This window comes from Achroia grisella, unplaced genomic scaffold, assembly GCF_030625045.1.
Source record: "Achroia grisella isolate CSIRO2021 unplaced genomic scaffold, CSIRO_AGI_Agris_v1 utg109, whole genome shotgun sequence".
Classification (NCBI taxonomy): Eukaryota; Metazoa; Arthropoda; class Insecta; order Lepidoptera; family Pyralidae; genus Achroia; species Achroia grisella.
Window position 1 is genome coordinate 118463 of NW_026712573.1, and position 12880 is coordinate 131342.

Genomic DNA, 12880 nt, shown 5'->3' on the forward strand with positions numbered 1-12880 from the left:
TGAGTAGTAGCTATGTAACTGGTATAATAGTTACATAGCTACTGAACTAGCTCAGGAATGGCAATGTATGTAGAGTAATACGACTGAAAAACTGTTGTGTTATATAATAAGCTACGGTTGCTATTTATCATCAGATTTCCTATTCGCGATGCATGAAACTGTAGCTTTCTTTAAAGAACATTTATTTATTTCTATAAAATTCTACAGTAGCAATGGTCTACCTGTGTTGTTATATGACGTATTCATGTGATATGTCATAGATTATTAATTTAATATCTTAAATCATACTTTTTAATTAACGAAAGAATTTGTAGGCGATTTTTAAAAAAGGGAGATATCAATTGTTGTTGTGTCTGCAAGGGGTATTGTGTAACGAATAGAAGTAGCCCAACAAAATTCTGATCCAAACGACATTTTCTTCGAAACAAAACGATATAAATATTACATACATAGGGATGTACATACTTCAGAATTCCTTGCGAAATTATTCAGAGACACTTCTGGGTCCCAGCGTTTTACATCTTAGTCAAATATGTGTAAGGTCCCTCTCTCAATATTTGCTAAGAAACGGCATTGCTTACTATTTTATTTACGTCACATACTTACTTACGTAACTTTTATTTATCTATATATGACTGTCCTATATGGGGTAAGTACAATATTACAAATGGATACAAATAAATGTTGACAGTGTTCAAAAAGTTAGGTTTGACAGTGTCGCTAACTTGTGGTAAACATACGCAACAAACTCATTCTTTGCTGAGAATATTCTGATAGCCTAATAACTGTCGCCTTTACTTGTATATGGACAGTCCTACAGACATCATATCTTCATGTGATATATCCTCATGCGTTGCCATCCTAGAGCACTAAGGTGTCATGCCATCATATCCTTTAATTTCATTGCCATATGGCAATTTGTGTGTCCGTCATATGAAGTGATGAAGGTCATATCGCATAGAAGATAGAGCAAAATCACAGATTATAAAGCAACCTGCCCGATGGCTGAAAAACTCACGTAGCGACGTGAGTCCGTATCAACTAGCGATATACCTTCGATATTTCTTGATTTAATTTGGTTTATTATCTATGTTCTCGGAATGTGATTGAAATACCGGATATTATAATTGGTTAATTTGTTACTCTTGATTGCATTTCAGAAGTGTGTTATAATTTAATTTAAGTGAAGTTCATATTGGAATTAGATTCAAGTCGTAAAATCTACAGTTCTAATCTCAATATCCATTTAAATAGAGTGCAGTTTTGTACTCTTACTTTGAAATGTAATGAAGATTAAACAGAGTAACAATAGTAGTGTCGTTAACAAAGATATTTAGTTTTTTAATTAACTTAATATATTAGATACTAGTATATAATTGAAGATTAGTGATATAATTGGTAGAGAAAAAATTATAATACAAAAAAAAAAATAAGGTCATAAGCGACTAAAATGTCTTACATGTTTGAATGATTTTTTATTTGATTTGATATAAAAAGGTGAAAAATGGCGCAATATATGTATTATCATTAAATCATAATTAATTTCTAGAGTCGTAATTTTATATAATTCGCAATACTCTAAAGTTGTAGTTTTTTTTAACATTACAATGCTATTGTTGATTGTTGTTTCAGAGCTTATTTGCTAATTGAAAAGTCCATTCTGTTCCACTAAACAAAACAATGCCTGTAACAGAGCCGAGGTGGATAGTGCATATTTAATTAATGTAAGACTGGAGGGATTAATATGATGAGAATATGAATTAACTAACGTAATTCTTCTTAATTCGGCATTTCTGTTTTAAACAATGCAGCTTAAATTTAAGGATCTTAATATATTAATAACTGTAACTTAAGCATTAGTAAGATATTGGAAGGTAAACTATTAAAAAAACTTTAATATCATATTTAATACAAGCTTAGTATATTAAACAAATATTAAAAAAAAACATTTCGAAATTAGAATTAATTTAGTTTGTAATTTAATAATGATATGGGATTTTTACATAAAGTGGTAAGTGATCTGGTATGAATTACAAAGAATATCTAACCGGTTACATGTAATGTAATTACTGAAACTGAAAAACATATCAAACTAAATAGTCAAATTACTTTGGCAATAATCAAACAACAAAAAAACAATCAAATCAAAATTAGTAGTAAACAATATCTGTTTATAGTTATTATAAATTAAGCTCAAAGTGCTATTTTAAAATAGTAAGAAAATTAATTCGTCACTATTTCTCAGGCCATGCGAATCAATATATCGCTATAACCGAACTTGGTAGTAACTTTTTTAACGTTTTTAAAGTGTATTTTTTGCATATAAGAGAAACCGAATTACATACATTACTGAATAAAGCACTGATTGTTATAATTTATTTCCAATAATGATCCTAAAATCATCATCAACATCAGCACATTGCAGTCCACTACTGCAGCAGTAGACTGAGCATGATTTTCGGCCCTTCTCCAGTTATGACCCGCAACCCTATGTATGTATGTCGTCGCTCCACCTAGCTGTGGGGCGTCCTACGCTACATTTACCAATTTGCAATCTCATCATTATTACATAGTATAAAACAAAGTCGCTGTCGCTGTCTGTTCCTATGTATGCTTAAATCTTTAAAACTACGCAAAGGATTTTTAAGCGGTTTCTTTTAATAGATAGAGTGATTCAAGAGAAAAGTTTATATATATATTATATATGTATTACATGTACACCCGTGCGAAGCTGGGGCGAGTAGCGAGTAATACAATAAATCAATTAAACAGAGCATAATTCTCATATTTTGAAATAGTTAAAACTTTTGCAGCTACTGGCATGGACCTGAGTAACTTAATTTGTGTAATTACAAACAGTTCACAAAATTGTGCATAATATTTGATTTCTAACGAAGTCCAGTCATATAATACATAGTTTATTTAAATTCCCTGAATGGGCCGTTTTTACTTGCTACTAAACTTTACAGTAATATAGCTCATATATCAGAATAACTCATATGCTATTATTTATAAAGATATTATGTAAATTGACCGAAATATATTGAAAAAGGTCAAGTAAATGTGATGCAGACAAAGTTTCGCGGATCAGCTTGTATTTATTTTTCTCTTACTTGTTACATGATTTATTTTTTCAAACGAGTTCTAAAATTCAGTTATGTGGTGTCTTTACCAATTCAGAATATATTTTGGTGATTTCTTTTGATTCGATATTTATTCGTGTCAACAAAATTTTATTTTATATAATAATCAAAGTTTTCTCTATTAAGTTGTATAGAATATTTTGTAAAATATAATACTTTAATATACATATACATCAAATAATCTAGCGCTTAATTCAATGAAAACAAAATGTGTTAAATTCTCTTTACCAAATGTAAAACAGGTAACGACAACTGTTAGTATGAATCATCATGTTTTGGACTTTGTTGATGAGACTTCGTTTCTTGGTATTGTAATAGATAATAAATTGCAGTGGGGTCCACATATATTCACACTAGCCAAAAGACTAAGCTCGGCTGCTTTTGCTATCAGAAAAATTAGACAGTTGACTGATACTGCAACAGCGAAACTAGTGTATTTTAGTTACTTCCATAGTATAATGTCGTATGGTATTATATTGTGGGGAAGAGCGGCTGATGTAGAATCAATTTTTATATTACAAAAAAGAGCAATTCGTTCAATATATAATTTACCGTGTCGCGAATCTCTTAGAGAACGCTTTAAAGAAACAGGTATTCTTACTGTTCCCTCTCAATATATATATGAAAATATTATGTATGTACGCAAAAACTTAAATTTATTTCCAAAAAATAGTCACTTACACGCTTTTAATACAAGGAATAAAAATAAATCAAATATGCCTAGTTATCGTCTCAAAAAAGTAAGTACATCTTTCATGGGACATTGTATACGTTTTTATAATAAATTGCCAGATAGTGTTTTAAATTTAAGTGAAGCCAAATTCAAGATACATGTAAAAAAAAACACTTTGCTCTAAGGCTTATTATAAAATAAACGACTACTTAAATGACTGCAATGTGTGGACTTAATTACAATTTTAACTTTTTTTATGAGGCATATAATTTTTCCCATTGACATGGATAATGTAATAACAATAAAGAAACTTATTATAAATTTTGTAATGACATATTGTAAATTAAATAATGTAAATTTAATATTGTAATGGGTGAAAACTGTGATCGGTACAGCCTATGCTGTAAATAATATAATTGACGTAGTGGAGTAACCTGAAACAGTTATGCTCGCTATAAAGTTCAAACTTGTGGCGGCGTGGTGGGCCGGGTCGATGTGCTCCCTCAAATATGGTTGAGTACAATGATGGCTGGCTCATACGTCATACTCGTGAACGGGTGCTGCTTGTGGGGACTGGTCTGTTCAGGTTGTGAACACTGATTAAATTTTTTGTTCTTTGCGATAGCATATGCTGGTTGGTGGTCACTCTATTCTCCCAAATTTGAATTTTAATAACTGTATTTATCCTAAACATGTTCCACTATTATTTTAAAAAAATTACGAGCTGAGTTTCTTGTCAGTTCTTCTCATCTCGATATCATTCCGAACTGACGGTAGATTTGACATATCATAAGAGTCTGTAATAGACCTACATGAATAAAGATATTTTGAATTGAATTGAATTGAATAATAATCTTCAAGAAGAGATGAAGATAATAACGAACACATTGTTAAGTATGTAGAGTGTATTGGCATTATATACCAATCAATATTTAATAATATTTACAATCTACATGTAAAATTTAAAGAAATCAGTCATAATATACCTGTAAAATATATTAATAAAAGTTTTAAACAGGATTTCGTATTCTACCAGGGAATTCTAATATTAACATCGCTGAAATGAAAAGTAAACACAGCCGCAACTTGCATAAGTAAATTATTCGTATAATGAAACTAACGAATCAAATAAAATATAACAAAATAAAGAAAAAAAAACAGATTTACAAATCGAAAGCAGCGCTACGAGCGTGCTACGGCAGTGCTACGTTGTACGTTGGCGTAGCCGCACGTCGCGCGGCCCGAGACTGCTACGACGATCTCAAATACGAACGCTACATTTGGTTCCAGTTTCAAAAATAAGATTTACAGCATTTATATTTATTTTATAATTAAAGTAATTTCATTTAAATGTTACAGTGAAGTTTCTACTTTATTATGGGATGGTAAATATAAATTGCGTGAACAAATAAAATGAATGTAGAATTATTGAATTTACTGAAATATGAAGCAAAGATCGCACCGAATTCTAAAAGTAAGTTGTAGTTTAATATATTTAAATATTAAATAACTTTATAATATTCAATATAAATATATAGGTGCATAGTTTATAATAAAAAAAATATTGTTAGGTTAATTAATTATGAAGATATATAAGACAATTGACTCATGTATACGACAGTAAATTTATATTAACACTGTGTAAATCGATAATTTTATTGATTTTATTTATACATAACTTAAAAACCACACGACCTAACCAAACAAATAAGTCATAAGTGTTCCTATAAATTTAATCTTGGAGGTAATTTTTTTCTACAAGAAATAGAAAAATTGGAATTGGAATATTGTAATACTAATAAAATGAGATTAGAAAATAATCTTTAGTCATATCGGAATTGGTTACATGTGATATTATTACCCATATATATTTTTATTGAACCGTCCTTAGCTAACAAAGTAAATTGTCTAATTTCCTTTAAATAATTAATAGTAGACATAAGTTTTTGTATCAAGAGCAAGAAATCAATAAACAAATAAAGTAACTACCTATAATGAAAATGTCATAATTAACATGATTTATTTCGTCCCCATTTGTGTACAGAAATAAAAAGTTAATAAATTTTGCCATGACATATGAAGTAATAATTATAGCAGTAAATAGTTTATACTGAGTGTAAATAGAGATTATATAAATAAATATTAGTATAAAAATATCAGTCCATATTAATAAGAGTAACAGTTGTTATTTCTAAATGTTTATTACATACGGGATTTTACCCGAATGCGATTTCATTTTAGAAAATTGTAAATATTATATAAAAGGAGAATAATAAAGTTACTCGTTTTGTAGTATTTACAATCTTGACCTGAAAAACACCTGTCACATAAACGAAATCGTATTCGGGTAAAAACCCGTATGTAATAAACATTTAGCATTTTTAATTGTGCAAAATATTATTGGTTCCAGAATTGGTCAAGTATGAAGATAATACCTTCATGGTTTTCTAACAATATTTCACTTTTTATTTATATGAAATGGTTTGGATATTGGAAATTTAAAAAATATTTATTACACAAGTTTGATATCTAGCCATTGCCAAAGAGAGAAAATAAGTTTGATACCATAATATGTATGTATTAAGAATATATGTTTATTTTATAACCGTACGTGATAAACACTAGTGAAGAAGAAAGTGCTATAATTTTTTTGGGTTAGTTAAGTTAGTCAAGTCAAATCATATAATATAGAAATAAATTTACTATCACATACTATATTTTTTCAGCTACACTATCAAGGATATTGTGATAATTAATTATAGTTAATAACAGTAGGTACCTACTCGTGTTTATTCTATATACTTATTCGTAGTAATTAATCATTGGTACTGTTACAATAATTTTCTGACATGAAACATAATGTAGTTCTCATTAATTTACATTATTCATATGTACAATTATTTTATTATACCTTCGCGTTAATAACCGACTGAGAAAGAAAGTGGGATATTTGGGAATCCTATATGTAAAAGGTCTCTTTTATATATCCCACTTTCTTTCTTAGATTTTGCACACTATTACAAAATACGAGGGAAAATGTTGGAACACTTGATACGGGCTAATCAATTAATGAATATTAGTAAAGATAAAATAGAAGGATAGAAGTGAAGGGAAGACCAAGACATATGTAGTTACAAAAAGCAAAGTAAGGAAATAATTAGAGTTTTGTCATATCAATATTCAAAGAGAATTAAGAAAGATCTTAAGAACTGGCAAGAGCTCCACCGACAAGAGTATGGCTTTTAAATTATGAATGAACGATGGATGTATAACTATGAATTTAGCATGTGACTAAAATCCACAGTTACAGCATATAGCATTTGAATACATTTCAGAAATATCAAAACTAAATTTAAAGTCTTAAAAAAACTGACAAAATATATATGGTATGGCATAAACATGATTTTGATCGATCCTTAATTGATGTTGTTTTTGTGTGGAATAATGTATATTACACAGACGTTTATTGATACTTATGCTTCATTTTTATGACGTGTTTTTTTATAATAATAACAGTAATTACTCTGGACAATTCCTACTGCTTCTCTAGTCTCAAGCTTGAATTATGGGTACTACTGATATAAATACTTAGATTTTTTGTAAAAACATACATAATATACATAGAAAACATCATACAGAAGAAAACAATGCGCTAACACCGAGCGAGTGTGGTAACATTGAACCTGCGACCATTGGAAGTAAAGTAGGTTGCTAAATCGCTAGACCTCCGAGGCCGTCATGATCTGCTTTCTTTAAAATTTTCAGCAATTATCAAAATGCGTGCCGAATTAGTGACAACATCATATAGCTTGTAGACAGCTTCTCTTTGAGAGTAGAGACAGAGACTATTTCCTTCCTCCTTGAAAACCATAAATAGATGCTGAAGGGTGTCCTTACATCTTTGGACCGTCTTTTTATGACGGATATGGAAATGGGTTCGTACATGTAATAACGACCATAATACAATGTTATATTTCATAACAATTCGGTTAACTGTATTTTAATAACTCCATAAAGCTTTTAATGTTACATTACAATATTACTAGTGTTTTTGTCATGCGATCTTATAGTATCACGACAAATAGTAATGGCTAGTAATTGATAATTTATAAAATTTATTCGGTATTATCTATGGTTGAAATCAATAAAACATATTAAAACTTTACAAAACTATTTGATATGATATTTTTTTCATTACTATAATATTTGGTTGGTCGTATAATAATTAAGTCTATAGTCAGGTCGAATACTAATAACTCTGAAACAGAGAAATAAAACAGAAATATAAAAATAAATATTAAACTTTACTGATCGCAAATCTTACTAATTAATCTTACTCTTCATTATAAATGCGAAATTTGTGAATATGGATAGATGTTTGTCACTCTTTCACACAAAAACTACTGAACGGATTTTATACATAAGGAATATTACTGTAAAGTTTCATCGAAATTCGTTCAGAATAACACATAGGATATAATTTAAAAAGATAGTATGTAAATTGGAATATAATTATAAATATCATGTAACTATAATGCAGACGGAGTTGCACGGCTCATCTAGTATTATATAAATGTTTTATTACTTATTTTCTTGAATACTGTTACTGACTTTTGACTTGCTTTTACGACAGAACCCTATACCAATAAAACCGAATTCAAAATGAAAACCCGTATCTAAGATTACAGAAATACAAATTGTAAAATCTATATCTTTACCTCGGTAACATAATGTATAAAACCCGTGATGTTTAATTTTTTTTTATGTCACACAGAAACCACTTTCATTATGAATATGTATGACTAGCAGATATACGCAAGCTTCCTCAGCGTCACATGAGAGAGATCGTTGGTTGAGAGTTAAAATTTCTCAATTTTTGCAACATTTTTCATTTATCATCGTAGCGTAATATCTTACCTATAGCCTTCATCGATAAATGGACTGTACAACACTAAACAATTTTCTTAATTTAAACGAGTAATTTCTGAGATTAGCTTGTTACACAAATTCAAATTCAAAATTCAGACTCTTATGACATGTCAATGACTTTGAGATGAGACAAACTGATAAGAAAATCAGCTCACATAAAAACTGACAAACTCTTCAGCTTTATAATATTACTATAGTTATATATATAGTGGTTTATACCAGCATGTTAAGACTTATGCTATTTAAATAACCTGTTCAAACTACATACACAGCAAACTGAAAGTTCTATCAGACGATCAAGATAGTTCCCAACTCAGACATGGCGAGTGTCTGTATGTTGTATTGAGAATATTGTACCTGCCGTAAAGTTTATTATATGCCCACTATATTGAATTAAGTAGTTCTCGTTCACTTCTCTATCTACGTATGTGTTAGAAATCATAACACAATTAGTGAAGTGGGTGTTTATTGTCTATTGTCTTTGTTTATATGTATGTACATTTGGGAAGCCATCTTTAAAGGATAATCAAATGACAATAAATTCTTACTAATATTATAAATGTGAAAGTAATTCTGTCTGTCTCGCTTTCACGCAGATAGTCTAGACGCTGAGTAAGGATATAGGCTACTTTTTAATGCGAAAAAAGGCTTGTAAGGTATTGAAAGGGGCGATGCAACGTTATAAGGAAGAATTGTCGTTTTTAAAGTTAGAAACTTATTTTTTTAGACTGTTAATTAAATATAAATATGTCGTTCAAAGTTTGTAAAAATTTTACCCTTAAGGGAGTAAAATAAAATAGGGGATGTAATTTTTTAAGGAAATTCGTCATTTCTGAAGCTAGAACAGTGTAACTTTTTTCTTTGGTTTTTTTGGGTTAGTTTATTAAATATTTATCGTTATTTGGTCAAGACTACTATTTTATGCGAACGAAGTCGCGGTTACAATTAGTAAAATTAAAAAATATATAAGATGTTACCTATTCGATATTTAAAAAAAATTAAACGGCACTTTGAAAAATATTTAGCCTATATTACCCTTGCCTTAGCCCTTGGTCGTCCAACGCCCTTGCTTTCGATGGTCGCTCGTTCGATTCCTCGTACGGTATAAACATTTGTATTCATGAGTATGATTGTTTGTACGATCTGTTGTTTATGATCTATTATTATAAATTTACAAAAGAAAAAGTATCTCCGTATTTATATCATTTGTCTAGTACATACCTATACAAGCTTCTTCTTAGTTTGGGACTAGTTGGCGCTGTGTGAGTTATCCTGAGATATTTTAGAGATATATTATTACAACAGTTTTTAGCCTAGATATTTCTAATTTTAAATTTAATTAATATTTTCTGTGAAAATATACGTATGTCATTTTTACAGAAAAAATTGTTAAATATGAATTCCTTTTTACTTCTCACAGTAGTATATTATATAATAGTATTCTTTTTAATTCATTCAATTGTGTAAACGTGAGACGTTAACACACATATATTTGATGGCCTTGGTGGTCTAGCGATTTAGCACACCGCTTTACTTTTGATGGTTGCGGGCTCGATTCCTAACACGGTGCAAACTTTTGTATTCATTTGTACCATTATTTACATTGGTCTGGGTGTTTTCTACATATATTATGTTTAAAACACCTAGATTGCGGAATACGTTTACAAAAAAATATCTAAGTATTTATATCACTTATCTGGTACTCATAACACAATCCATGCTTACCATGGGACTAGATTACGCTGTGTTAATAGTCCAGGTTTATTTATTTTGTTTGTATATACTGCCGGTTTTATGTTTGTAACGATACTATGTTCCTATTATATATAACGAAATCAAGACTAGCGACGCGCCCCGAATTTACACGAGAGCAATTACTGTATGAAGTTTAAATCAAGTTTAAATATAAATTCAACTTAACTGCAGAAATATCATAAGTGGGGGATAGAGCTGAGTACGTAGACTCGTATCTCGCTAAAACTTATAGTTCCCAAATTTGAATTTAAAAATGAATCTGTATTATTGTAAACATATACAAAATTTATTTAAAAAGCATACGATCTGAGTTCCTTGTCAGTTCTTCTCATCTTGAAATCATTCCAAACTGACGGTAGATTTGACATATCGTAAGAGTTTGTAATAGACCTACATGAATTTGAATTTCAGTTAGTAACAATGGAACATGGCTAAAACACTAGAAATATTTCCATGCTAGCTGCTCAATTATGAATAGAGCATATCGAGCAAGCCACTTACGGTAACGTCAAATCATATTCGATGCCATGGTTTCATTCACCATGGCCAGCCACTTTACAAACAAATGTTTTATTCAAGTCCAATCGATACATAGCTGTGGCCTATTGATTGTGTTCTACTGATATTGTTTGGACATCAAAAGAGAATTATAGATAGAAGTTTCCCAATTATTGGTGACCATAAATGTGGCTGAACCACAGGAGATTTTGGGTACTTATTTTAACTTATAATAATACCAAATTGCTACTAAAAGTGCCTGGAAGCCATCGTGATAAATGTCTGGTGAATTTTACAGATGGAGTAACTGATCTGGTTGACTAACTAATTTGATTTTATCTGTATGATTGTTGCCCCGCCCGCCAGTCAATCGTCCAAGGATCATATATTATATTATTGCAAAATTTTAAACGCGCTCAAGCTCTCCAGATGTTAAGTAATGAAACGATCTAAGCTATTACACGCTCAAATAGTACCTATTCAATCTTTACTTAAAAGACCCAATGTTGTAAGGAGTATTCTGTTAGAGGCATATTAATGCATAAGCAAAAAAAATATCATCAGTTAGCCAAGTTGTGTTATGGGTTCTAGACATCTGATAGAAATACTTAAACACATTTTATTGTAAATACATATACAATTTACATAGAAAACACACAGACCAATACAAAAAATTGTACTCATTAATATAAATGTGTTCATCATGCGAAGAACCGAACCCGCGACTATCAGAAGTAAGGCGGTATACTAAAGTGCTACACTACCGAAGCCGAATTGATATCGATGATAGTTATTTTTTATCCATATCGTTTTCAGTATTGAAAATATAATAATAAAATATATTGCAATGATAAATAAGTCATTCATTTAATTATCAAATGGAAACAAATACATATAAATAACATTATTAGTATAGGTTTACCATCAATCTGACAGTGTAACTAATAGGAAGTCATTTAGGCCATCTACGAACACCTGCCACGTTGCCGAGAGGTGTTTTCAGTAGGTATATAGTACAATTTGTCTGAGTTCTTTTTTATTTTTTATTATAGAACATATATTTTGCAGTTTTTTGTGCGATAAACTAAATAAATTTGGAACCGGCTGAAAGCCACCGCATGCAGAGAAAACAAATTGTGGTAATATTGTTCGAAATTTGAAATAAGTGATCAACTGAATTATGTCATACTAGCTGATCCGCGGAACTGCATCACATTCTTATTTTTCATGCAATTGACATAATATCTTTTTAAATAATAGTATATGTTATTCTGATGTATAAGATAATATACTGTAAAGTTTCATCAAAATCCGTTCGGTAGTTTTTGCGTGAATGAGTAACAAAGATCCATCCATCCATAGTCACAAACTTTCGCATTTATAATATTAGTAAGATGCAATATAAATAAATTGATATGTAAACATTTGCATTTCCTTCAAAATGAATGTCCTAGAATACTTATATAATAAATCGTTTTTCGCAAAAATTAAAATCTTTGCAATTTATTATATTTTATATATCTTGTACATACTTTACTGCATTGTATTTTTAATGTGTCATCAAATATGGGCATAATTCTTTTACTAAAAAACTTTACAATTTACGATAACTTTCAATCGTAAATTATAAATTTGTCATAAAACAGCAAACGTTAGGACATGTTGGTTGACGATAAAAATAATGTTCCCCAAGACAATTTTGTTTGGTATAAACTTTGTCGTACCACAAATACAAACTTGCAATCAGAGTTCGTTTAAAAAAAGCGGTTTTATTAAGCGCCTAAGTTGGTATTCGCACATCCCTCCGGTAGCATCTCTATGAACAGTATTTTTATCGTCAATTTATAATGTACTATTGATAAGTATCGTAAATTATAAATTT

General features: G+C 29.8%; 1 protein-coding gene across 1 annotated transcript in view; it reads left to right on the plus strand.

The window, feature by feature from the left end:
- Positions 1-5204: 5204 nt before the first annotated feature.
- The window catches only part of LOC131847352 (uncharacterized), a 56707-nt gene continuing 49031 nt past the window's right edge, over positions 5205-12880 (plus strand). The window contains exon 1 of the mRNA XM_059196919.1: positions 5205-5290. Within this exon, the coding sequence (XP_059052902.1) occupies positions 5230-5290 (61 nt within the window). The 5' untranslated portion in view covers positions 5205-5229. The remainder of the gene's footprint in view (positions 5291-12880) is intronic.